The sequence below is a fragment of the Saccopteryx bilineata genome, chromosome 8 (genome assembly GCF_036850765.1).
Source record: "Saccopteryx bilineata isolate mSacBil1 chromosome 8, mSacBil1_pri_phased_curated, whole genome shotgun sequence".
Classification (NCBI taxonomy): domain Eukaryota; kingdom Metazoa; phylum Chordata; class Mammalia; order Chiroptera; family Emballonuridae; genus Saccopteryx; species Saccopteryx bilineata.
Window position 1 is genome coordinate 7,368,603 of NC_089497.1, and position 27,619 is coordinate 7,396,221.

The 27,619-nt window shown below is 42.8% G+C and overlaps 1 protein-coding gene across 1 annotated transcript; it reads left to right on the plus strand.

Moving 5' to 3' along the window:
• The first annotated feature begins 4,757 nt into the window (after nt 1–4,757).
• Nucleotides 4,758–24,849, plus strand: SELENOT (selenoprotein T). Its single transcript, XM_066240842.1, has 6 exons — nt 4,758–4,985; nt 17,195–17,305; nt 18,481–18,607; nt 21,383–21,470; nt 22,962–23,114; nt 24,109–24,849. The coding sequence occupies exons 1-5, from the start codon at nt 4,849–4,851 to the stop codon at nt 23,084–23,086; spliced, it is 588 nt and encodes a 195-aa protein (XP_066096939.1). The 5' UTR covers nt 4,758–4,848; the 3' UTR covers nt 23,087–23,114; nt 24,109–24,849.
• Nucleotides 24,850–27,619: the final 2,770 nt, after the last annotated feature.

The window sequence follows — 27,619 nt, forward strand, 5'->3', positions numbered from 1 at the left end:
GGGCAAACAAGTGTGTTAAGCTTACTCGTTTGTACTTTGCCGGATTGGTGTATGAGTACAGGGCAGCACCACGTGTGTATAATCTATGCTGCAGGTGCTTGCCCTCAGGGTGGCAGATTGTAGATTGTGGATTGCCTACTGCCACTGGGAGGGGCCATGTTTGCTTTTGTTTTCCAGAGAAGGGGTTTCGCCACCCCCAGGCCTGTTTTTGCTCATCAGCCCTGAGAGAGAGGCGGTTTTCCCTACCTGCTTGTTCATCTGCCATTGCGAGACTCTAATAACGGAATGGCTCACCATCCTCTGGCTACACAGTTGTTTTTTTACCGCCTGCCGGAATTCAATGTGAACCTGCATGGCCACAGCCACTGGCCTTACAAACTAGTATATGACCCAGCAATCCCTCTACTGGGTATCTACCCCCAAAACTCAGAAACACTGGTAAGCAAAGACACATGCACACCCATGTTCATTGAGCATTATTCACAGTGGCCAAGACATGGAAAAAACCAAAGTGTCCCTTGATAGAGGATTGGATAAAGAAGAGGTGGTACATACATACAATGGCATACTACTCAGCCATAAGAAATGACACTATATTGCCATTTACAACAACATGGATGGACCTTGAGAACATTATACTAAGTGAAGTAAGTAAACCAGAAAAAGCTAAGAACTATATGATTTCACACATAGGTGGGATATGAAAATGGGACCTATGGACAAAGATAAAAGTGAAGTGGTTACCAGGAGGAGGGATATGTGGGGGAGAGGATGGGGGGAAGGGAGTAAAGAGGGACAAATATATGGTGACGGAAAATGATCTGACTTTGGGTGATGTGCACACAACACAATCAACAGTTCAAATTCTTTAGAAACATTCACCTGAAACCTATATACTTTTATTGACCAGTGTCATCCCATTAAATTTAATTTTCTAAAAGAAACGCAAAACCATCCTTGACATGCATACATTGAAACCTTTGTCACTTTTACTTAATAAATGAATAAACACATATGTGTTAAGTTTTTGTCAGCACCTGTATACAGTTGGCATTTGATAAATAGTAGCTGATATTATTTGTTCCTATTATTATTGTATTCTCATTGTTATTATTGCAAGAACTCTATGGTCACCTGAGCTACGAGGATGAATAACAGTTCCTGCCCTTACCAAGCTCAGCTAAGAGCAGAAGTGGCTCAAATAGTCTTAAGTGATTGCAGTGAAGTATGGTGAGGTCAGTGCTGAGTGCTTTACGGATACAGTGCAGGGAGGAGAGACCTCCCTGAAAAAACAGGACATTAGCCTTGAAGCGTGAGGAAGAAAAGTGTGTGTGTGTATGTTGGAAAGGTTTTGCACATTTCATTTTAGATTTATTCTAGGAAATATTTGTAAGGGATAGCTTTTAAAAATTACATTTTTTGATTACTCATGAAAGATAACGGTTGACATTTGCAAACTGAGTTTATATCTAGCAACCTTGCTATACTCAAAGTTGGTAGATTCTTTGTGGCGCTCTATGTGCATAATAATATTGTTTGCAAACAATAACAGTTTTGCTTCTTTCTTTGTAGCCCCCACATATTTTACTACTTCTTATTTATTTATTTATTTATTTATTTTTGTCTTACTAAATTTTCTAGATATAGTTTGCAATTATAAAATTCAGCGCAATGCTGAATAGGAGCAGTGAGAGTGGGCATACTTGACCTGATTCTGACTGAAATGGAATTTCCTGAGATATATATATATATATTATATATATAATAAGATTTATTCTCTTCTAATTTTTAAAAATTGATTGATTTTAGAGAAACAGAGAGGGGTAGGGGGAGAGGCATTGATTTGTTGTTCCACTTATTTATACATTCATTGATTGATTTTTGTCTGTGCCCTGACTGGGGATTGAACCTGCAACCTTGGCGTATCAGGACAGCACTCCTGATATTCTTACGGTTTAAATTATGTATTATGTTTGCACTTTTTGTTATATACCTTTTATCAAACTAATTTTCTTTGATGTTTGCCGAGAAATTTTACGATTAGTAAGGTGAATTTTATTAAATTCTATTGAAATATATTTCTCCTCTAATTCACTATTGCAAAGAATTTCTGGTAAATTTTTAATTAAAAAATTGTATCCACAAATTATCTCCTTGCTTATGCTGTTTATTTTTTTAAAATTCATTTTAGAGAGAAGAAAGAGAGAAGGGGAGAGGAGCAAGACACATCAACTCGCATATGTGCCTTGACCAGGCAAGCCCAGGGTTTCAAACCAGCAACCTCAGTGTTCCAGGTTGATGTTTTATCCACTGTGCCACTGCAGGTCAGGCCTGGGGTAGGTGTGTGTGAGTTTAAATACATTAACTTTTATCTGTTTCCTTTCTCCTACTCCAAAAGGGTCATTCTCATTGACATTAAGATATGGTTTTGCAGTTCCTATTGCTTTAGGATAGGATAGCTAAGATTTATAATAGTCTCTGAAGCTTAAATGAGCTGAAATGAACTGTTGTGAAATGTTTTCAGACTTGTACTGCATCCTTAAATTAGGAAAAAAAAGACTTGATCATGTATTGCATTTGAGCTATTAGATATGAAAGGAACTATGGACATACATTTATTGAGAACATCCTATTCAACTGTTTCTCCAACTCATATATGATGTATTTTATGATTGCAATACCTGGGCTAAACCAGAATTACTGATATTTATAGACACTGAGACTTGATTTTAAAGGAATGACCAATTTTTCCATTGCCACCCCCAACAGTCTTCCCAAATCATCCAATCAAAGCCCAGATACCATAATAATCTTTTCAATACCCTGTTACTGATATTCCTCTTGGTTCCCCAGGGTATATGTTCTTTTTTGCCACGATGAATAGTAAAGGAAACTTTTCAATTCCTGATGTATTCTTGGCTTTAAGGGCTTTGAGAGAACCAAGAGACCTACCAACTAATGCCAATAATTTCATTTTGATGCTGATTTGAATAAATGAACAATGGAAAAATAAATATTTACTAAAACAGAAGAAATCTGAACACTGACTGGATATTTGATGTTAAGCAATGCCTTTTTTTTTTTTTTTTACAGAGGCAGATAGACAGGGACAGACAGACAGGAACCGAGAGAGATGAGAAGCATCAATCATCACTTTCTCATTGTGCGTTGCGACTTCTTAGTTGTTCATTGATTGCTTTCTCACATGTGCCTTGACCGTGGGCCTTCAGCAGACCGAGTAACCCCCTGCTGGAGCCAGCGACCTTGGGTCCAAGCTGGTGAGCTCTTTGCTCAAGCCAGATGAGCCCACGCTCAAGCTGGCGACCTCGGGGTCTCGAACCTGGGTCCTTCCGCATCCCAGTCCAACAATCTATCCACTGTGCCACCACCTGGTCGGGTAGTGGTATTGTGGTCAACTTGTCTTTATTTATTTATTTATTTTTTACAGAGACAGAGAGTGAGTCAGAGAGAGGGACAGACAGGGACAGACAGGAATGAAGAGAGATGAGAAGCATCAATCATTAGTTTTTCATTGCACGTTGAAACACCTTAGTTGTTCATTGATTGCTTTCTCATACGTGCCTTGACCGTGGGCCTTCAGCAGACCGAGTAACCCCTTGCTGGAGCCAGCGACCTTGGGTCAAGCTGGTGGGCTTTTCCTCAAACCAGATGAGCCTGCACTCAAGCTGGCGACCTCAGGGTCTCGAACCCGGGTCCTCTGCATCCCAGTCCAACGCTCTATCCACTGCGCCACCGCCTGGTCAGGCTGGTCAATTCGTCTTTAAATAAGTTATTTTTTAGAAGTACATGCTTAAACATTTATGGACAAAATGATGAGAAGTCTGATATTTGCTTCCCTAGGGGGAGAAGTGGTTAGAGCTAGAGACAATCAAAATAGTCAAAACGTGGCCCTGGCTAGTTGGCTCAGTGGTAGAGTGTCGGCCTGGAGTGCAGGAGTCCTGGGTTCGATTCCGGGCCAGGGCACACAGGAGAGGGGCCCATCTGCTTCTCCACCCCTCCCCCTCTCCTTCCTCTCTGTCTCTCTCTTCCTCTTCCGCAGCTGTGGCTCCATTGGAGCAAAAGATGGCCCCATGACCTCTGCCTCAGGTGCTAGAGTGGCTCTGGTCGCAACAGAGCAACGCCCAAGATGGGCAGAGAATCGCCCCCTGGTGGGCGTGCCGGGTGGATCCTGGTTGGGCTCATGCGGGAGTCTGTCTGCCTCCCCGTTTCCAGCTTTAAAAAAAAAAAAGTCAAAACGCCAGTAATTGTTAAAGGTCACTAATAGAGAATTATTGTTCTTGCATACCATTGAAAATTTCCAAAGGTTTTTTTTTTTTTTAATTCTTTTACGAGAGAGCAGTATTATAAGATCAAATGAAAGTCCACCGCAAGGCACCCCAAAAGAATTACGCATTCCAGCCACCAGGGCGTGGGCTTTCTCTTTGCTCTCCCACACCTGGAGCTGTTCAGTAGGTGTTCCTGCGTCTCAGGCAGATAAAGGTCTGAATTAATGAAACGGTACGCGGAACCCAGGTGTGGCGGGAGCTGCAATTCACCGTCTGCTCTGACACTCCACCAGCTGCTCCTTCTCCTCCCGGCCTCTCCCTCCAGTCCAGTGTCCCCTCACACACCCAAGATGGTGGGTCAGGACAGTGAACAGGTCATTCCGCTCCGGAAGCACGCGCAGGCGCCGGGCTGCGCAGGCGCGATCAGGCACATTCCGGCCTCCCTCCCCCAACCTTGGCCGATCGCGCCTGCGCGCTGGGCGGCAGCTCTGGGCTCCCCGGTCGGCCTCGGGCTGGCTGCAGTCCGGCTGTGAGTGCGGCGGAGGTGGCTGGCTGGGAGAAGATGAGGCTCGTGCTACTGCTCCTGGTGGCGGCGTCGGCGTTGGTCCGGAGCGATGCCTCCGCCAACCTAGGCGGTGCGCCGAGCAAGAGACTGAAGATGCAGTACGCCACGGGGCCGCTGCTCAAGTTCCAGATCTGGTGAGTGCGTGCCTGCGCCGCGCCCGCCTCACCGCGTCCGCCCCGCTAAGCGAGGCCCCGGCTCCGCGGCCTAGCGGGCTGCACCGCCCCGGGCCCGGAAGCGCAGTGCCAGCGGCCCGGCCGCCCGTCCCCTGTCCACACTGTTCGGTCCCTGTGCTCCAGCACAGCTGCTCACGGCTTTATTTGGTGCCTAGAACGATGGCGGGAATCGGGAAAGGGAGGGCGCGAGAAGGCTGAGCCCCGTTAGGCGAGGACGTGGGGACACTTGTCGGTGTCACGCCATGGCTGCCCCGCGCCTCCCAGACCGCTCCCCCCGCCGGTGCCAGCGGTGTGCCTGGCGGCCTCGGCCTCGCTGCCCGCGGGAGTGAAGGTGAACGCGGGGCGTGGGAGGGGACCCGCGAGTGACAGCCGCCTCGTTGGCCGGCCGGGACCTGCCTGCCGGGGCGTGGGGGTGTGGGAGGAGGGAGAAGGGGCCCCCACAGCCCCAGGCTCTCGGTGTGCAATTTCCAAAGTGTCTTTGGAAAAAAAGAGAGTACGTTGCTCTTCCGTTCGCTCCGGGGACGACTGCGTCTCCTCCCCAGAGTTGCCTGCCCTGCGTCTCGTTCCGCCTTTCAGATTTCCTCCTGTCCATTCCGAAAAATAGAAACAAACAAGTAAGCAAAACACCCCGGCAGTTGACGTGGTCAGTGGTTTTGTTGTTACCTAGTACAGTGTTGGAAGCTGAGCTGTAATGCATTATAATAAAAGTGGGGTTGGGGAAGGTCCGAAAGGCTCAGATTTTTAAAAAAATGAAAATTGTAAAATCGCAGAAATTAGAATGCTGTATTGCAAAAGGTGACTTTTCTTTTAGGGTAGGATAGTCAGATTAGTACCAAAATGCATTTAAAATCAGCTCTTTCAGATCTCGTGCTATATTAACATGAGTGTACTAAAAGTTAGGCTTTTTATTCTATATAAGTAGCTTTCTGCTTAATCTATAAAGACTAATCAAATTTTAAAAAATCAGCTAACCTTTAACAGTCAGAAAAGAAGATGGTGAGACTTTTAGAGTGAAAACTAAACATCTTGTGATTTTTATTTTCAATAAAAAAAAAATGAATTAAAACTGTTTATTATGTGCCGAGCATTTATCCCCTTTGGTGTTATGGCTCAACCTTTATGATTCCCACCCCCCCCCCCTTTTTTATTTTCATTTTTCTGAAGCTGGAAACAGGGAGAGACAGTCAGACAGACTCCCGCATGCCCCCGACCGGGATCCACCCGGCACGCCCACCAGGGGCTATGCTCTGCCCACCAGGGGGCGATGCTCTGCCCCTCCTGGGCGTCGCCATGTTGCGACCAGAGCCACTCTAGCGCCTGAGGCAGAGGCCACAGAGCCATCCCCAGCGCCCAGGCCATCTTTGCTCCAATGGAGCCTTGGCTGCGGGAGGGGACGAGAGAGACAGAGAGGAAAGCGCGGCGGAGGGGTGGAGAAGCAAATGGGCGCTTCTCCTGTGTGCCCTGGCCGGAATCGAACCCGGGTCCTCCGCACGCTAGGCCGACGCTCTACCACTGAGCCAACCGGCCAGGGCCCCGCCCCCTTTTTTTAAATTAGAAGCTGGCAGTGATATTACTAACCTGTAAACATTTCAATATTGTTAGGGTTTAAATGTGATAGTTTGGGATTTAAGTAGTTTTAAAAAGACTGCAGTTTCCAAATTTTGTAATTTTCTTATTTTCTACTTTTATAGCTCTTGGTTTCACTCGTGCTTTTCACAAAATACTCTTTTACAGTTTCTTGTATTGGAGTACTTGTCAAAATAACAAGTATACCTTCCACTAAGGATATTCATGACGTATTTAAAATGCATCACACGGCCCTAGCCTGTTGGTGGGTTCGATTCCTGGTCAGGGCACACAGGAGAAGCCACCATCTGCTTCTTCACCTCTCCCTCCACCCCGTCTCTTTCTCTCTTTCCTTCTCCCTCAGCCATGGCTCGTTTGATGAGTTGGCCCCAGGCTGGCTGCTGGCCCCAGACATTGAGGTGGCTTCATGGCCTCCCCTCAGGTGCTAAACTAGCTTGTTGCTGAGCAACAGGGCAAGGGCCCCAGAGGGGCAGAGCATCGCCTCCTAGTGGGCTTGTTGGGTGGATCCCGGTCTGGTGCGTGCCAGAGTCCGACTCTCTACCTCCCTGCCTCCCACTTCTCAGTTAATAGAAAAAAATTTTTTTTAAATTAAAATGCGTCAAACAGATGTAGGGAAGAGCATTCAGTCCTTCATATTAAACCTTTAATCTTAAGTACTGCAGTTGAACTTTATTTTAAAATTAATTTTAGAGAGGAAGAAGAGAGAGAGAGAGAAGGGGGTTAGGATCGGGAAGCATCACCTCATAGTAGTTGCTTTTCATTTGTTCCTTGAACCAGGCAAGCCCAGGTTTCGAACAGGCAACCTCAGCATTCCAAGTTGAAGCCTTATACATTGTGCCACCACAGGTCAGGCAGTTGAACTTTTAATACTTACTTTCTTTTTTTGGTTTAGGAACAAACTTATCCCAGAAGTCTAATAAGAGTTTTCTTTTGCAGTCACCCTAAGCATGTTACATACAGAAGTATTTTAGATTCTCTTTTAATATGAGATGAGAAATACCTTTATTAGTAGCCCTACCAAATATGGGTTAATTGAGCTTATTTGTTGCCTTTTCCCCCAGAGATTGATCTGTCTGTAGTAAGGTGAGTATTGGGTTTCTGGTTTTGGTAAACTGTCTTGGATATTCATTTGCAAGATTGTGTTTGGGAAAGGAGAGAAAGGTAAGACAATCGGTGATAAATATGTGAAAAAAATTTAATTCTGTTTGGAATTTGAGTGCTGTAAAATGCAGTCTTTTATTAATGACCACTGTTCCAAAGGAGAGAACTATTTTTTACCTTCCTTTCAATTGCTTTTGTCCCTTATATTTCATGTAAGTACTCTTAACTCATAACAGTAGATTTTCTGTTCATTGTACCACTTCTATAATTGCTAATAGAACAGAAAAGCAGCAAACACACAAATGGAACTGAAGGGAGAAAGATCAAGCCTGCAAAATAAAACAATTTTCCTACTCTACCTTCATGTTTTTAAATTTAAACTTTTCTTTGTTTGAAAGTACTTTTATTAAAGCAGGGACAGTGAAACCAGGAAGGGTTTCGGATAGAAAAAGCAGCAGGAGGTCTAGGCGGGCTGCTTGGGCTGTCTGGGCAGTCAGAGAAGGGGGCCTTGGGGACAGGTCCAAGGGGTAGGCCCCAGTGAGCGTTGTGCTGGCTGCCCATTGCCCCTGGTTGCAAGTGGAAGACCCTTCGAGTTTGGAGATGCGTGCGGGAGAGGGAAGCAGAGGAAGGGGACGAGCAGGCAGGCCCCCCGGAGGGAGAGCGCACCCATGCGTTTTTCCCAGTAAGGATCCATTCAGTACTGGCTTGTGCAAGACTGACAGGGCTCCTGACCAAGCCTTCAGGAATGGCGCAGCATCACTTTCTATACCTGAGTGTTTGGTTTATTATGCTAACTGATTGAGCAATACAGTTGGGTAAGTATGATGACACTAATCTCTTATCTGGGGAAAGAATTTATCCTGCTTATTTGGACGTTTAAACATTGAACATAAGGAAGTTCTCTAATCAGAACTTAAAGTTTCCTTCTCACATTTTCCTTTGTGATTTTTATGTGTAAATGTATCTTATGTGTAAATATATTCTCACAGGTACTGTTTGGCATGATGTTTGCATGCTATAATTTCTCCATATATCTGATTTAACATGTAATCAGATCTATAGTGGTTAGTTGTTTTAGTTTAAATTCTACAATTAATACTTATTTGAATATGTGACAATTAATTTACCAAGAATAGTAGGTAAAGATTTTAAAACATAAACAGCATATAGCAGAACTTTCCAATTTTTATTACTTTAACAATCCACTGCTATATTTTTAGAACAACCAAATTGTAACTGGAGTTTTAAGAAGTGTAGGCTACTACTACTTCAAGAACAGAGTTTATTTAAATTTACAGCTGCTCAGCCTTTGTTTTCATGGTGTAGAGAGAGGCAAGAAAATAAAGACCTGAGACTGATTTGGATGTTGATAATGATCAAGATGAATTGAAGAAATCTGAGAAATCGTGAGTGGTAGAGATCATGTTAGTTACTGTGGACTTACCATATTTCCCTATGTATAAGACGCTCCCACGTATAAGATGCACCTTAGTTTTGGGGCCTGATTTCTGAAAAAGAAAAAAGTATTATATAAAGTTATTGAACTCAAGTTTTATTCATCATAAAATTCATACAATTCCTTGTCACTGTCAAAACTCCCATCCATTAGCTTGTTCTCACCTGTGTCTGATGACAAATCACTGTCTTCATAGATTGCCTTGTCCTCAGTTCCATCTATGGCAGGGGTAGTCAACCTTTTTATACCTACTGCCCACTTTTGTATCTCTGTTAGTAGTAACATTTTCTAACTGCCCACCAGTACCACAGTAATAGTGATTTATAAAGTAGGGAAGTAACTTTACTTTATAAAATTTATAAAGCAGAGTTACAGCAAGTTAAAGCATATAATAATAATTACTTACCAAGTACTTTATGTCAAATTTTTGCTGTTTGGCAGAATAAATCTTTATAAAACAATTTACTATAGTTAAATCTATCTTTTTATTTATACTTTGGTTGCTTCGCTACCACCCACCATGAAAGCTGGAACGCCACTCTTGGGCGGTAGGGACCAGGTTGACTACCACTGAGAAATGCCACAACCACTGTGTAAGATGCACCCAGTTTTTAGATGCCAAATTTTTCAAAAAGGGTGAGTCTTATAAGTGGGGAAATAATGGTGAATAAACCTTGAAACTTTACTCTGACTTTCAGCTTTTAAAAAAAATGAAAATAGCTTTTTGGTTATGAAAATAATATTTTGTTGTACGTGAGCACTCCTTTTTGTGATTTTTTAAAAAAGCATTTATCAGATTAGTTTATTATTTACTCCTTTAAGCTCTTGTTTCTTATATGGTTTGTATAGCACCTTATTCAGACAGAATTCATTGCAAAAAACACTTAGAGCTGGTGATACACCAGACAAATGTCTCTTCCTACTTCATCTACTAAAGAGAACAAGGAGTAAAGATTACAAAGAAAAACACCGTTCTCGATGACTGGTGAGCTTTCAGACCGATCCCTGTTGTAGACAGTTAGAAGTCACAGTACTTACAAACATCTTCCTGATATTTTGGTACAGCATGGGGGAAGTATCAGTTGAAATTCTTGGGATGCAAGTAACAGTAACCTATTTGAACTGGTTTGACCAGTGCACTTAGAAATGCATTTTTAAGCCTGACCTGTGGTGGTGCAGTGGGTAAAGTGTTGACCTGGAAATGCTGAGGTCGCCGGTTCGAAACCCTGGGCTTGCCTGGTCAAGGCACATATGGGAGTTGATGCTTCCAGCTCCTCCCCCCTTCTCTCTCTCTGTCTCTCCCTCTCCTCTCTAAAATGAATAAATAAAAAAAAATTTTTTTTTAAAAGAAATGCATTTTTAAATGACCAAAGATTAGTGTTAGAACCCAAAGGCAGGGGGCAGCCTGCGCCTCAGGACAAGCTGAAGGTAGACACCTGGAAGGTCTGAGAAGGCTTCCTCCACTCGCTCTCTGGTTCAGAGCAGTACTTTTCTCCACGAAATGCACTTCATTTTCCACCGGACCTGTGGTGGCGCAGCGGGAGGAGCGTGGACCTGGAGCCCTGAGGTCACCAGTTCCAGCCTCAGGCTTGTCCAGGCAGGGCATTTACAAGAAGCAGGCACGAGTTGACGCTTTCTGCTCCTCCCCCCTTTCTCTCTTTCTCGCCTTTCTTTAAAATCAGTAGATAAGATCTTCTAAAAAATGTACTTCATTTTTCTCTCTTCTCTGAAGGTTGACGTATTTCCTCTTTTTAGACCTAGGAAAGGTCTCATTACCCTCGACCCACAATAGCTTGGGTGTTAAATGTTCACCTGTGGGAAGATAATCACTTTTTATAATTTTTTTAACTTACTGATTTTAGAGAGATGGAGAAGGAAGAGAGGGAGTAAAGTATTTATTTGTTGTTCCACTTGGTTGTGCATTCATTGGTCGCTTCCTGTTTGTACCCTGACTAGGGATTGAACCCGCAACCTTGTTTTTGGTCAACACTCTAACGGAATGAGCTAACCAGCCAGGGCGAGATAATCACTTTTTAAAATCCCAGTTCATATGTCTATGTAGCTCAGTTGATTAAAGTACCGTCCAGATAGGCCAAGGTATTTCTATATTTCCTAAATTTCCTTTCTATTTGTTACACATAGATCATCTAATTTATATGCAAGTTCTTTTAGAAAAATATTATGTGGAAAAAATAATATATATATTTTAACTTAGTGGCTAGGTGGTGGGGCTTATCGCTCCTCCCAGCACACAGAAGAGTATTCTTACTAGAAGTTTCTGAGAAGGGGCAATTCCAGCGTGCAGAGTGTGATGGGACATAGGCTGGGAAGATCAGGAACAGGAGCTGTCATCTAGGGATAATATTCTTCCCCGTTAAACCCATTAAGGTCATTTGCGTGATGACAGTGCTTTGACCAGATTCTGGGCACCAGCAGTAGGGGCCGCTTGTTCTAACGCAGCTTCTCTGTCTCTGTGGGCCTTGCGCCTTCTCCTCCTCGTGCTGATCCTCCGTCTTGCTGTTTGCTGTTTCCGCGACAGCCTGTGGTCACTCTGGGCCAAGCGGGTCCACAGCTGGAGCTGCTCGAAAAAAATTGTTTTTCCGAAAAATATTTTAAATTGAGCAATTGCAAAAGTTGATGCCATAGTTAAGATATTTCTGTATTACCAGAAAGATTTGCAAAGTGCTTAGGACTTACAATTAAGATTTCTTTTCAGAGTTTAAATCTGCTTAAGGACCTCCGCTCCCCAGGCAGAAGGAAGGGCAGCTGCTGCAGCATCTTCTTATGGTGTTGAGATACCGATTGTTGGCCTATACACAGTCATAGTTTACTCCCTGGCCCAGAAGGGACGGAGTGACTGGGAAGAGCTGGGTGTGGAGGGGAGGTGGAGGTGGAGGTGGAGGCGGAGTGAGTGCTGGCTCCCTGCCCGCTGTGAGTGCCTTTCACGTCAGTCATAAACACTACGTATGTTTTGTTTTCTGTCAGCAGTTTGGTTGTTTCAAAACAGAAAAATTGTTTTGAGGAAAACAATTATATAGGGAAAAAAGTTTCTTGGGTTTTCTTTACAATTCTGGGGGCAAATATAGAGAAGTTTATTTATATGTTTAAAAATATGTTTCTTTGGTAAACTGCTTCATTTTTCAGAAGTAAGAAAGGTACAGTTTTAAAGTCATTTTTGGATTTCAAGGTTATGGTCCAGTTCTATTTGGAGTTTGGTGCAAAGATCTGAGACTAAACTGAAGACATGGGACAGAAAGAATCCAGGGTAGTCAGAAAAGCAGGAGCCTGGGAAGATCCCACCAGTAGTGTCGTCTGCACAGACACAGCTCTCTCGTGGGGCGCGCAGGGCTTCTGTTGGTGAAGGATTGGAACTCCCAGAGCATATGGGAGGGACTTGTTGGGATCCACAGGCTTGCAGCTCCTTGAGGGAGAACCTATATCTTCATTAGGGAAGAACCTCCAAGAGCTCTGCACCAGGAGGCCAGCTGTGTGGCATTGTGGACAGAGAGGAAGGGCTTCCTGCACACAGGGAAGGAGGGATAACTCTTGCATTATCTAATTGTTCTATTGAGGTTTAGTGGAAGGGGCCTTGGAGCTCATGTTACGATGTTTGTATTCTTTTTTTTTTTTTGACAGAGAGAGGGACAGATGGGGACAGACATACGGGAAAAGAAAGAGATGAGAAGCATCAATTCTTCGTTGTGGTACCTAAGTTCATTGATTGCTTTCTCATATGTGCCTTGACTAGGGGGCTACAGCAGAGTGAGTGACCCCTTGCTCAAGTCGGCAACCTTGGGCTTCAAGCCAGAGACCTTTGGGTTCTAGCCAGCAATCATGGGGTCAGGTCTATGATACCACACTCAAGCCGGTGACCTTGGGGTTTCGAACCTGGGTCCTCTGCATCCCCGTCCGACACTCTATTCATGGTGCCACCGCTTGGTCAGGCGCGACGTTTGTATTCTTGTCTCAGCCCCAACTGAGTCACTCACCGCTACATACCCACTGCCTAATATAATTCTTGATAATTAGTAGGCATTCAGTAAATATTTGAGTGAATTAATAAATGATATATGGATATATAACCATGGAAAAGTCATTTGATCTCTCTAGGCTTTGTGTTTTTCTGTTCATCTATTAAAAAAAAGAAGTTTCAACTCAATGAGGCCTCTAGTTCCGAAAAAATTACATTAGAAGTTAGATACTATCATTTTAGATAATCAACTCCATTATAAACACCACTGCAAACTTAGTCATTGAAATGAGGTGGCATTTCTTGGTTTCAAGGTAGATAGGTACATAGGTAGTCTAGATTATTTTTATAATACAAGCATCATTAAAATTTTCTTATAAGAAAGCAATTGTGGCCTGATCGAATGGTGGTCTAGTGGATAGAACATCAACCTGGGACACTGAGGACCCAGGTTTGAAACCCCAAGGTCGTTGGCTTGAGTGTGGGCTCATCAGGCTTGAGCATAGGCTCACCGGTTTGAGTGCGGGGGTTGCTGACTTGAGCATGAGATCACAGACAGGACCCCATGGTCGCTGGCTTGAGCCCAAGATTGCTGGCTTGAGCAAGGGGTCACTGGTTTGGCTGGAATACCCCCCATCAAGGCACATATGAGAAAGCAATCAATGAACAACTAAAGTGCCGCAACTACAAATTGATGGTCCTCAGCTCCCTTCCTGGCTCTGGCACGCTCTCTCTCTCTCTCTCTCTCTCTCTCTCTCTCTCGTTAAAAATAAAAAAAAATTTAAAAAGCAATCGTGGCAACGCCTGACCTGTGGTGGTGCAGTGGATAAAGCGTCGACCTGGAATGCTGAGGTCGCCGGTTCAAAACCCTGGGCTTGCCTGGTCAAGGCACATATGGGAGTTGATGCTTCCTGCTCCTCCACCTGTTCTCTCTCTATCTCTCCCTCTCTCTCTCTCTCTCTCCCCTCTCTCTAATAAAAATGAATAAATAAAATCTAAACCCTCCCCCCAAAACAAAAAGCAATTGTGGCAAAATAAAATACTCAATTAATCTAACAACAGTAATAAAAGATAAGATTACTGTTTAGTAAAGATGAGGTATTTAGAGATTTATAAATTCTTTTATTTAGTTTTGACATACTTAAAATATTTAGAAATAACTTTGAAAAAAAATTTTACCTGATAGGAACATAGTCTTTTGTGAATTATTTTTCTAAATGTAGAAGTGTTCATTGTAAAGACATGAATTTCTCACTTTTTTTCATAAACTGAATTTTCTTTTTTTGCGAGAGTGAGAGAGAGCGACAGGAAGAGACATGAGACGCATCACTTGTAGTTGCGGCACTTCAGTTGTTCATTGATTGCTTCTCATATGTCCCTTGACTGCGGGGCTCCAGCCGAGCCAGTCACCCTTTGCCCTAGTGACCTTGGGCTTAAGCCAGCGACCAGGGGATCATGTCGATGAGCTCACTCTCAAGCTGGTGACCTTGGAGTTTCAAACCTGGGACCTCTGTCCCAGATCAAGTCTATCCACTGTGCCATCATCGGTCAGGTGAAAAGTGAATTTTCTTAAACTGAGCTCTGTTAATATTTGGATTGTCTCACCCGTCAGATGCAAACTGGGTGCTGTTAGTTTGGGTTGATGGTGATGGTGAGTATGTATTCTCTTGAGACTGATTTAAACAGCTGGCCCTCAGGGTTTCCCTCTACTGTCACTTAGTTGCTGATCATGTTTTCTTTGTGCCAAGTGGTACCTTCACTGCTTTATGTTTCTGTGTTCCTTACCTTAGAATTCAGTGTTTTCAAGTGCTTAGCAGTCTTCCCTGAGCTTGCACGGTCTTCTGTTGGTATGGGAGCACCACCTCCTTCCCAGTTACTGAGTGCGATTAACAGAAGTTGTATAGACTTAAGGCAGTGATTTGAAATGCGTATCCAAGGGGTGTTGTGAAAGGATTACCACAGATCCGCCAACTCAGATAATTACCTTTGTTTTGGTGAGAACACATAATGTCTATTCTCAGCCACTTACGAGTATACAGTACAGTATTGAGCTTTTTTAATTGAATTGATTGGGGTGACATTGGTTAATACAATGCAGGTTTCAGGTAGACAGTTCTAGAACATGTCACCTGTGTATTGTGCTGTGTGTTCACCACCCAGGTCCGGTCTCCTTCCATCAGTCTTTCCCCTCTGTACCCACCCCGATAGCACCGTACTGTTCATGATGGTCAGCATGCTGTACATTTGATCTTCAGAATTTATTCATTTTAAACCTGGAAGATTGCATCCTTTCACCAGCATCTCCTCATTTTCCCCACCCCTCAGCACCTGGCTACCACCAATCTGCTTTCTGTGTTTATGAGTTCAACTTACTTAGATTCCACAAATAAGTAAGATCTAATAATAATTTTGTTTGTCTGACTTACTTAGCATAAAGCAGTCAGGGTCCATCCATGTTTTCTAAATGACAGGATCCCCCCCCCCCCCCTGCTTTGGCTCAATAATACTTCATTGTATTATATGTACCATGTCTTCTTTAGTCATTCATTTGTTGATAGATGAGGCATGGTTGTTTCCATGCCTTGGCTGTTGTAAATAATGCTGAAATGAACATGTGAGTGCAAGTATATCTTTGAGTTAGTGATTTCATTTCTTTCAGATACATACCCAGAAGTGGATGCCTAGATCAAAATGGTAGTTCTGTTTTGTTTTATTTGATTTGATTTGAGAGAGAGATATTTTTTGATCCACTTATTTATGCATTCATTGGTTGATTCTTATACATGCCCTGACTGGGGACTGAACCTGCAACCTTGGTGTATTAGGACAATGCTCTAGCTAACTGACCTACCCTGCAGGGCATGGTTTTAATATTGAAGGAACCTGTGTACTGTATGTATGTATGTATGTATTTATTTCTGTCCAGTGAGAGAGGGGAGGAAGAGAGACAGACTCCTGCTTATACCCTGACCAGGACCCATCCTGCAGGCGCACTAGGAAGCGATGCTTCTCCCTTCTGGGGCAACAGGGCTATCTTTAGTGCCTGAGGCAGAAACCATGGAGCCATCCTCAGCACCCAGGGCTAACTTGCTCCAATTTAGCCATGGCTGCAGGAGGGGAAGAGAGAGAGAGAGAGAGAAAGAAAGTGAGAGAAGCGAGGGGGTGGAGGGGTGAAGAAGCAGACGGGCGTTTCTTATATGTGTTCTGACCGGGAATTGAACCAGGGATATCCACATGCTGGGTTGACGCTTTACCACTGAGCCAACCTGCCAGGGCCAACATGAATTCTAATTCATGAATATGAGATATCTCTTTGTGTCTTCCATTGCTTTAGTCGGTATACTTACTTTTCTCTTCTGTGTGCACTCTGGTGGGTATTTCCCCTTTTCTTGCTGGGGTAACAATCATATGACCATATGGTTAGTTGGTCAGAGATTTTAGTGAAGATGATTGGATGCTGTTGACTTCATTTCTGGAATAATAGTGTGGCTTGCTATCATATTGCAGAAAAGTCTCTTCCCAATCTTTGTTTTCCTTTCCAAAGTAGAATCCCATTTTAGACCAGAAGGGCTCTGAGAGTCCTCTTCCTGTGGTGGAGCGGCTGCTCCCAGTTAGGGCAGCGTGGGAATAGGAACTGGAGTTGCATGTCTCCTGCCTTGCGGTGTGAGTTTCTTGTGCCCCAGTTTTGAAAGTCCTTATTTCAGGTGAATAAGAATTGCTTTCATTTCAGTGTTTATGTAGTCATTGATTTTTTGGGAAAGGCAGTGATTGGAGAGCTCAGGACACACTGCCATGGGAGGAGGTATGGGGTTTGCTGTTGTCCAGCAGTAACCGAAGTCTGCCAAGTCTGACCTCATGGAAGGACTTACTTGAGGGTGAGGTAACTTAAATTTATGTGAAATTTTTGTAAAAAACCTCCTTATCCCCACCATCCAGCATCCACCATTATGAATCTGTGACTGTTCTTGAGAAACTGTTAGTCTTGGTCATTTTAGACACGGTCTAACTGCAGAGGAACCCTGCATCACTTACAGGGAAGCCCCTTTGTCCCCACAGTGTTTCCTGAGGGTACAGGCGGGTGTTTGAGGAGTACATGCGGGTCATCAGCCAGCGGTACCCAGACATCCGCATCGAAGGGGAGAGCTACCTCCCTCAGCCGATATATAGGTGAGTACATTTCAGTACTTTACAGGGAAATGGTCTGACTGTATAAACTTCAGTGAATTGGTTCAGTTAACTATCCTTAGTTATTATAATTTCTTAGCTGGTTTTAATAATGTACAGAGAACAGTGTTGTAAATAGCAGACAGAAGAATTTTTCTATAAAAAGGAAAAAAGAATCATTTTCTAGATGACAACTCTTCAAAAGATGTTTTTTTCTGTAATTGTGACTGTAGAGATAGACCATGAACTCCCAAATTTGTATAATTAGCCAATGGTATAAAACTCAATACTGTTAAAATAATAGTATTTTTTGCCTGAACTGTGGTGGCACAGTGGATAAAGTGTCGACCTGGAACACTGAGGTCCTCGCTTCAAAAACCCTGGGCTTGCTCGGTCAAGGCACATATGGGGGTTGATGCTTCCTGCTACTTCCCCTCTCCCCTCCCCTCCTCTCCCCTCCCTTCCCCTCCCCAAAATGAATAAATAAAATCTTAAGGAAAAAAAAATATATATATATATTTTTTCCCCATTTTTCTGAAGCTGGAAACAGGGAGAGACAGTCAGACAGACTCCCGCATGCGCCCTACCGGGATCCACCCAGCACGCCCACCAGGGGCGACGCTCTGCCCACCAGGGGGCGATGCTCTGCCCATCCTGGGCGTTGCCATGTTGCGACCAGAGCCACTCTAGTGCCTGAGGCAGAGGCCACAGAGCCATCCCCAGCGCCCAGGCCATTTTTGCTCCAATGGAGCCTCGGCTGCGGGAGGGGAAGAGAGAGACAGAGAGGAAAGCGCGGCGGAGGGGTGGAGAAGCAAATGGGCGCTTCTCCTGTGTGCCCTGGCCGGGAATCGAACCCGGGTCCTCCGCACGCTAGGCCGAAAGGAAAAAAATATTTTTAAATGCCAATACTATATATATATATATCTATATGTATCTGTCCATCTATCATATCTATAAAATAGATATAAGATAGATCCTATAAGTTAACTTTTTATTTAAAATATATAAAAATTTTACATTTTAAAACTATAATAAACTGGCTACTATCTTTTTTACCAGTTAAAATTAAAAACTGTTAGAATCGGTATCTACAAAATGTACTCGTTCACTTGGGTTATGAAATGCTGGAGTAAATGAGAAATCGTGGCTTCTGATGAGTTTTTCTTTTCTTTTGTCAGACATATAGCATCTTTCCTGTCCGTCTTCAAACTAGTGTTAATAGGCTTGATCATCGTTGGCAAGGACCCTTTCACCGTCTTCGGCATGCAGGCTCCCACCATCTGGCAGTGGGGCCAGGAAAACAAGGTGCGTGCGCTGCGTGGGCTTTGTATGCCGCGTGGGCTTTGGCAGCTCTGTGTTTAGGTTGTCAAGGAATGTTTTAATGAAGTTTTCTTTTTTTTTTTAAGTACTTGTTGCTGATTTACTTGTTTACATATATTTTTTTCCACACAGACCACATTTTGCCTCTGGGCAAGGCACTTAATCTCCCTTGGCCTTAGTTTTTATATTTATGTGAGAATGATTAGGTCTTAGCTTTTTATTATTTGAAGGATAAGGAGGTGTTTAGTGGAACCTGGGCACAAAATAATTTAAAACCTAATATTGATTCTATTCTTATGCCTAATCATATCTAGCAAAATATATATACATAATATGGGCCTTTTATAACCAACCCTTATGGGTATTAATGGGTTTATTCACATTAAAAACAGGATTCCCACTGAATTGTTTCTAGCTAAACATACTCTGTTTTTTATTTGTCTTTTGACTCTCTGTTCATGGGGAATCTGTTCAGCAGATCACTTGAAACAGCATAGTTTTCAGACTCGTGTGCTATTCCGTTTGTCTTCCGTGTAGAGTTCTGCAGCATACAGTCTTTCTAGATCTCTTTTCATCTGTTTTCCTTAGTCATTTTTTCAGGAGGGGCTACCGTCCACCGTAAGAAACGGGCCTTCCTCTTACTTGTCTCTTGATGAGACCGCCGGTTTGAAGGCCCAGACAGCCTCCGCTGCTGGTGCCGGGCTGTGCTGCTTCCTCTAGGGACCCACCTGCTCTGCTTGCAGGCAGGACCTCTAGATAAACGGCCGCAGATGCTGCTTCTAATTGAAGTGGGTCTCTACCCTCTTAGTAACAAACACAAATTTGATGGGGTTAAGATTGGGAAGTTAAGTGCTTATTGAGAGTATTTTGTTTTTTTCTTAATTTTACTGGTTTCAAAATATCTTTAGTGCATTTTGCTTCTCTAGACATTTGGAATTGTTGATCTGCTGTGGAGGGGAATGCACTGGACAGCTGTGGCTGGCAGGACAGTTCCTGTGCACTGTTCCCCTGAGAGTGCACTCACATTCCCAAATGCCAGGGTGGCCCTCTGGAATCAGAGCCTTCCTCGCTCAGCAGGAAGGTGGGCAGGGAGAACTCTCTCTCATTTGTGGTGGGCATTTTTATTTATTTTTCTGAAATACTTTATTTTGAATTGACATTCTCCCTATCCTACTTGCAGTCAGGTGATTTTGTTAAATTAAAACCTCTCTGGGCCCTGCCTAGTTTGCTCAGTGGACAGAACATTGGCCTGGCATGCAGGAGTCTGGGTTTGATCTCTGGTCAGGGCACACAGGAGAAGCCACCATCTGCTTCTGCCCCCCCCCCCCCCCATTTCCACCTGCTCTCACAGCCAGCTGCAGTTGGTTTGAGCATCAGCCTCAGGCACTGAGGATAGCTCGATTGATTCGAGTATCAACCCTAGACGAGGGTTGCCAGTGGATCCCAGTTGGTGCCCATGTGGGAGTCTCTTTATCTGCCCTCCTGTCACTTAAAACACACACACACACACACACACACACACCCAGTCCATCAGGGAGCTTCTAGTCTTTCTTTCAGAGGGTTTACATTAGAAGTTGAATGATGTAATTTAATGTGCCAGTGCTTTCTAACCTACTTTTTTCCTTAGTTTAGGGACCCAATTTAAAGGTATGTGTGTGTCAGAGGATTTCCACCACACACCAACAATTATTGGGAATTAGCAGGGTGCCTGAGAATTGAACTCAATTCTTACACTTATTTGCCTGGAGGTAGCATCAGATTTCACAGATTAAGAATCAAGACCAACACACACACACACACACACACACACAGCCAGTTGTAAGCTCAGGAGCCTCTTCCGTGGGTTTAATTTGCTAGTGACTCACAGAACTGGAGAAACAGTTCCTAGATGACTAGGTAATTGTCAGAGGATCTAATTCAGAAGCAGTCAGCTGGAAGAGATGCGTGGGGCAAGTATGTGGGAAGGGGCTTCCATGCCTTCTCCAGGCTTGTCCTTGCGTTGTTACGGCGCGATTCACCAAACTGAGAAGCTCTTCAATCCCTCCGTGTAGGTTTTTGTGGAGATATCAGTTGTTGGCTGTTGGCAGCTAATTCTACCTGCAGCCCCTCTTCTCTTCCCTGAGGCTGAAATGACCAAGGCTCCAATCACCTGGTTGGCTTCCCTGGCAACCAGCTCACACCCTTAGGTGTGGCTCTAAACTGGTGTCATTACGGAGCAAATGAGGCCTTTCCCTTCCCCTCACTTAGGAGACTGCAGGGGTTCTAGGTACTCCACGGGATGGGGAGGAAGGCCACATACAAAGAGCACAGTTTGACTTACAATGGTTGTTTGGAAGTTGGACAGGTTGTATTGACTATGTGATTACTGATTGTTGCATCAGTAATCTCTTGTGAATTCATTTATTATATTATAAAAATGGTATAATGAACCCGTCTTATGCTGGTATTCTTTTGTTAAACATACTAAGGCTAGAGATGGCTAGAAATTCTATCTCTGCATTTTGAAAATCATTTATAAGTTATTCAACATGTATAGAGCTGTGTGAATTAATGTTGCATTTTTCTTTGTGTGTTACTGAATGTATGGAATAGCAGTAATAGTTTGTATAGGAACTTTTAGAGTTAAGAGCAATTAGCAAATAAAAACGAGGCTATTTAAAGGTTACTGTGTCTTAAAAAAAAGTTTACTTTGTCTTAAGTTGCCACATTGTTTTGATTATAAAATGACTTTGCCTGTTGTACTTAATCATTTTCTTTTAGGTCTATGCATGTATGATGGTTTTCTTCTTGAGCAACATGATTGAGAACCAGTGTATGTCAACAGGTGCATTTGAGATAACTTTGAATGGTGGGTTCCGAATAGTTTGCATTCTGTGATAAATTTTAAGTGATTAAGTTATAATGAGCATCAGGCTTTTCTGTTTTTCTTAATATGCTGTTATCTCTTTATATGGTCCCTGTCATGGCTTTAAAATAGCATCTGTGGATGACCCCTGAGTGTATAGCTCTAGGGAGCTCTAGGTCTCTTTTCTAGGTGCTATATATACCCAGGAATCTTAAGGTCCTACACCCAAACTGGTGATCAGTTCTGCTTCCTGTAATTCCTGTATGCTCCACTTTGCTCCATCCCTGGCATTTCTCATTTATTCATGGCACCCTTATCATTCTTCCCAGTTGCCCATGGCAGAACCCTAGGGTCGCGTCTCTTCTTCCTCACTCTCCATACCTAACGGACCACCAAGTCTTCGCAAGTCCACCTTGTACCTTTCTCAGAAACCGACTTCTCTTCTCTTCGTGGCACCACCTAGTCTAAGCTGCAGTGGTCTTTTCTTTCCATTTATATTTTTAAGCCACAATTATCTTACCTTCTGATACATTCTCTAAACCACAGGTTGGCAAATATGGCCTATGAAATAACAATAGTTTTTACAGTTTTAATTGTTAAAATTATCAAAAGACTATTTTATGACATGGAAATTATATTAAGTTCCAATTTTAGTGTTTATACCTAAAGTTCTGAGTTTCATAAATGAGAAAATTTTGGAAATTAAATTTATCTTGTTGTATAAATACCTATATAATAGCCTAGATTTTGCCTCTTGGTCCATAAGCCTAAAATCTAGCTTCTTACAGGGATTTTTAAAAACATGCATATTTCATCTTGCTTCACTGCCTCAAATTCATTAAATGTCTTGACTTTGTTCTCAAGGTGAAGACCAAAACATGTAACATGGCCAAAAGGTCCTGCATGATGTAGCCTAGGGCTCAGCAGACCATGGCCTTATAAACCATATCCCGTGCTGCCTGTTTTGTAAATAAAGTTTTATTGGAACACAGCCATGCTCATTCACTTATATATTACCTGTTGCTGCTTTCAGGCTACCAGGAGAGTCGAGTAGCTGTGACTGATTATATATCTTTTAGAGCTTAAAATATATACTCACATCTGTCTCTTGACAGCTCACTGACCCCCAGTCTAGTCCCTGCCTACCTTTCCAGCCTCCCTTGCACCTCCCTTCTCCTGTACTTAGCGATCTCTCACTCTTAACTATAACCTCTTACTTCTAGTAACAGTAAGTGCAGCAGCTCTTTCCAGCCTCTCATCTCCCTCTCATGGCATCTAGTTTTAATTCTTAGTACACAGTTGTGATTTTGTAGCTATTTGTATAGTTCTTTTGTTATTCCCATGCTAGACTGTAAACTCCCTAAGAGCAAGAAGCTTAATTCTTCTGCTCAAGTTTGAATCCCCATCTGTGTACATAGAAAATAAATGTTTGTGGAGTGAATGTTCATTACAGAATCATTTCATTTAAGGGCCTGGTACCATTTATTTTTATAGATGTACCTGTGTGGTCTAAGCTGGAATCTGGCCACCTTCCATCCATGCAACAGCTTGTCCAAATTCTTGACAACGAGATGAAGCTCAATGTGCACATGGACTCAATCCCACACCATCGATCCTAGCCTCACCTATCAGCACTGAAACTCTTTTGTAAGTAGTTTAAAAACGTAAGAACTAGGCCTGGCCGGACAGCTCTGTTGGTTGGAGCCTTGTCTGAATATGCCAAGGTTGTGGGTTCAATCCCCTGTGAGGGCACTTCATGTATTTTTTGTTTTCTTCTTCAGGGCACTTTAAACAAATATATATATAAGAACTATGGATAGATATCAGTTAATCCTTATCACAAATCAGCAAGATAATAGATACTACATGTATTACCACTTGAGTTTCTAACTTGGGATTTAACAGATGGATGTTTTTTATTTATTCAAAAGACTATGACATGGAAATTATATTAAGTTCAAATTTTAGTGTTTATACCTAAAGTTCTGAGTTTTATAAATGAGAAAATTTTGGAAATTAAATTTATCTTGTTGTATAAGTACCTATATAATATCCTAGATTTTGCCTCTTGGTCCATAAGCCTAAAATCTAGCTTCTTACGTCTTAGAAGAGATCAAGAGAGTTTGGGTCTGCCAAAATAAAGTAAGGTTGTACTAAGTTATTGTTGAGGCTTAATAATTGGGCTTGTAACATCATTTTTTTTTTTTTACTATAAACTTCTAATGGCCAGGCTGATATACAGGCAGTCCCCAGATTACAAATGAGCAGGTTCTGTAGGTTTGTTCTGAGGTTGAATTTGTAAGTTGGACCAGGTACATTTGCCTATTAAATGCAGCTTAGATGTTTGTCGTAACACGGTATTTTATCTTTCTGTGCAGTAAGACCCTGTCTCACGTGTAACCGGAGACCACCTGGACTAGGGTGTTTATATTCATATTCCCTCCTTCCCTGCAAATAACTAGTTCCTAAGAGTATGCAAATCCCTTTACATGCTCAAACTAGAGAACCGATAAGCAGATATGTGTAAACATGGAGAGGGAAGTGTTAGTTTTTGCCTAGCAGAGGTGTTCTCAGTTTTTATCAAGGAGTTGATTTTCCAAGCACGGAGTTTGAACCAGTGTTTTTCGCGTGTGTCTTTCAGGCATGAAGGGAGTTTTGCAAGAGCAGCGTGCCTGACATCATGAAGGCCTGCACTGAAGACAGCGAGCTGTTAGTGCAGACCAGATGCTCTCTCGGCAGGCGCGTTGTACCTCTTGGAAACCTCGGTGCAGAACAAGCTCTCAGTGCTGGCCCATTTTGCAATTCTGCACATTCGTGGAGTGCAATAATACTGTATAGTTATTTTTTTCTCCCCCAAACCCACACTCAATCGTTTTTTAAAAATGTAAACATTACTACTTAACCTTTTTTTCTTAGTTATATTTGAAAAAGTAGCAAAATGTGTTAGAATTGGATTTTTTCCCGAAGATATCTGTTAAATGTGTTCTGATTTTTATGAAGTTTTTCTTTTTTTATAGCTTAGAATTGATCTTTTTGGGAATGCAGCTGCAGTTCTCAAGTACTTTATAAGAGTTTATCAGACATCTCTAATTTGCTCATGTTCAATTTATATAGTTTCAAAATAGTTCAGATTGTGAACAGTGCACTGTACAAGGTTCTGGGGGGAACCCTATATGCAGAGGACTCTACAGTTTGTGTGTGTGTGTGTGCGCGTGTGCGGTGTGATCACCAGAGAACTACTAAAAGACCAACCGCTTTTTAAGCCCTGTTCCAGTTCCAGTGTCTTGCCTTGACCAATCTAATGAGTCGATTAACTGGGCCTTTATACTTAACTCAATAAAAAACTAAGCCTATATAAGTTAAATAAAAATTTTGAATTATTGCCCAGCGTACCTGTTAACGTTACATTTAATAGTCATCTGCTTAAATTTCTGTTTTTGACTTACAGGTAATTTCATAACGCACACACTTTAGATTCACACATAAATAATGAATTATTTAGCATTTTTAGGATAATTGAAACTTGCCTCGCTAAAGAAAGTTTTGTTGAACTTTTTTATAACATTAATATTTGATGAATGGAGATCACTTGTCTGGTTTAATTTGCCTAACATATCAGAATTTTATTCTATTTGAAGAACAAAATTGAAAATTTTATTTCATGAATTTCAAAGTTCTAAAAAGACTGTAAGTGTGGTTTAGCAGAAATAGGACCATAATGTAGAAAAATGGTTATATAGCAGCAGTCATAACATTCTTTGGCCTCCATATAGGAAGAGAAGTGTTAGGTCCAGATTTGTTAGTAGCTGTCAGTTTGTGGAGAAGTCCTGAGATAATGTAGCCTTGGGTCCACCAGACACTTAGCGCAGCTGTCTGCCTTGTCATGGACTGTTTGGTGAATGCATGTCTGGCAGTGGTCACGACTGTGCTGGCCTCACGGTGGAACGCACTATGCTCTTTGGCTGACAAGAAGTTAGTCTGCAGAAAAGCGATTAAAATGGCTCATCTGTCAGCCCAAGTCGTGTGGTGGCCAGAGTCAGCACAGTTGAAGCTCGAAGTGACTTATAGGGGATCACTAGTCAGGTGTAATAACATTTGGTTATCTCTGATGAGGGCGGATACCTTGTTCACTTGGTTTGTCCCAGCTCACACTTCCTGTCTTCTGCAAGGTGACCACGCTGCCCAGCGTGCAGGCTCCTTTTTCAGCCGATGGACGTTCCACTAGTGACAGCTGACCCCCGGGCATCGAGGCCTTGCAGCCTGAGCCTTGGGTGTTCTGATGTATGTGACAGGTCTTCCTGGGAGAGCCAAAGATTGGATTCCAACTCTTTCTGTTTGCCTTGGGCGAATGAACTGTCTTTTAGAGGGTAGCTTGAGGTAGCTTAGGCTCTGACAAAACTCAGCTGTTTTGTTGATACCCATCTAAAGATTGTTGTTTTATATTTAAATGTAGGATTTAATGGGAGGTTAGTGAAAAGTTAATGGGAAGCATGAATATAAAAAAAAAATTTAAGAGAAATGGGAAAGTTTAAATGAAGCTATTTAGAATATAGTATTGTTCCTAACATTTCAGAATTTATTAGTTGCTTACAAACGAATGTGGCTCTATAGTTTATAAATGTCTGTATACTAGATTTATTAGAAGACCGTAGATCATAACAGCAGGCTGGCTAATGTTATTGGGGTTTTTACCACAGTTGCTATTGTGGAAGAAAGTATTTGTTAGGTTAATTTAAAAATGTTGGCAAAACATGGCTTTATACCTCAGTATCAGGATGGGCAACACTTTCACAGTTAATGCGTGATTTGCCCACGGCACTGATGTTAGCAGCAGCAGTTGGTCAGCCTTTCCCACTCTCAAAATAGAGCAGTATCCCAATGATGAGTCTTATTTTGAATGTTTTTTGTTCGGGACTTTATTTGTTGGCATTTTATCATTGTCATATTTTAAGTCAGATTTTAAAAAAATACCCTACAGAATTTTAAAGCATGATTTGGTCTTTAGTATTAAAGCTTTTACAAAGTCTCTTGAGAGACGCGAGGAACTGTCAAGTTTGGGGCTTCACCTCTCTAGTATTGTGAAAATAAACTTTTATTAAGCTCTCGTGAAAGGGACCCCTCCGTTCTGGAATTTTAAACCTGTGTCCTCAGATAGCGTTTACTGGGCAACGGCTTCCTACCGCAGGCAGAGCTGAGCGAGGCCTCCGGTCTGCGTTCTGCGGTCTGCGGTCGGCTTGCCAGAGCCCCGCCCCGCCCCACCGCGGGACTCAGCGCTGTGCCGGCCCCTGCGGGGCTGGGGCGGAGAGAAACACCTCCACCATGCCCCGGGAAGCTCTGCTCTCAGCCCGAAGTCTGGAGAGAAAACGAGGGCATGATCCTTTGAACTGGTGTAGACAATTGAATGGTTTCAGAAGAGAGAAAAAGTAAAGGTATTTTAAAAAGAGTCAGCTGAGCCCTTCACAATTCTGGGTCCTTTTCCTTAGGCTTCAGAAGAGCACATAGAAGTAGGCCAACTCTGAAGAAAAACAAACTGGCCTCACCCACTGTAGGGTGAGTGTGAAGTCGGCACACTCAGTTGAGACTGGAGAATGGCTTCTGGTGCTTAGTAAGTGTGAAACAAAAAAGCACCTGATAACTCTGTACATACTGCCTACAGCAAGCAGTGGTTTCAAAACCTGAATGTGCCTGAGACGTGTTGGGACAAATTCCCGCATCCCATCCCGAGATGCTGATCCAGTTGTTCTGATGTGGGACTGACCATTTGCATTCCGGCCCAGCTTCCTGCTCATGCTGGTGCTCCCACCTGCGGTCCTGTCCTCGCTGAGGAGCGCTGTGTCCCACAGCAGGCTGCCAGGCTTAGGACTCGGCCTGGAAGGGAGTGGAGTGCGCGCGGGGAACAGAAGGAAACCAGCCGCACGTTTGCTTAACAAGAACAAGAATTCAGTAAAGTGGGAACTGAGAGAGATTAATATTGAGATGAGAGGAAGATTGGGTTTTTTATTATTTTTTCAATTACAATTGATATTTGGTATTACTTAAAATAGTTTCAGGTTATGTTTCTAAGAAAAGAAGTTGAGGACTTGACTGTCCCAATGAATTTAATAATGCAACATGTTTCTTAACCTTTAAAAGTTTTTTAAAATACTGATTTT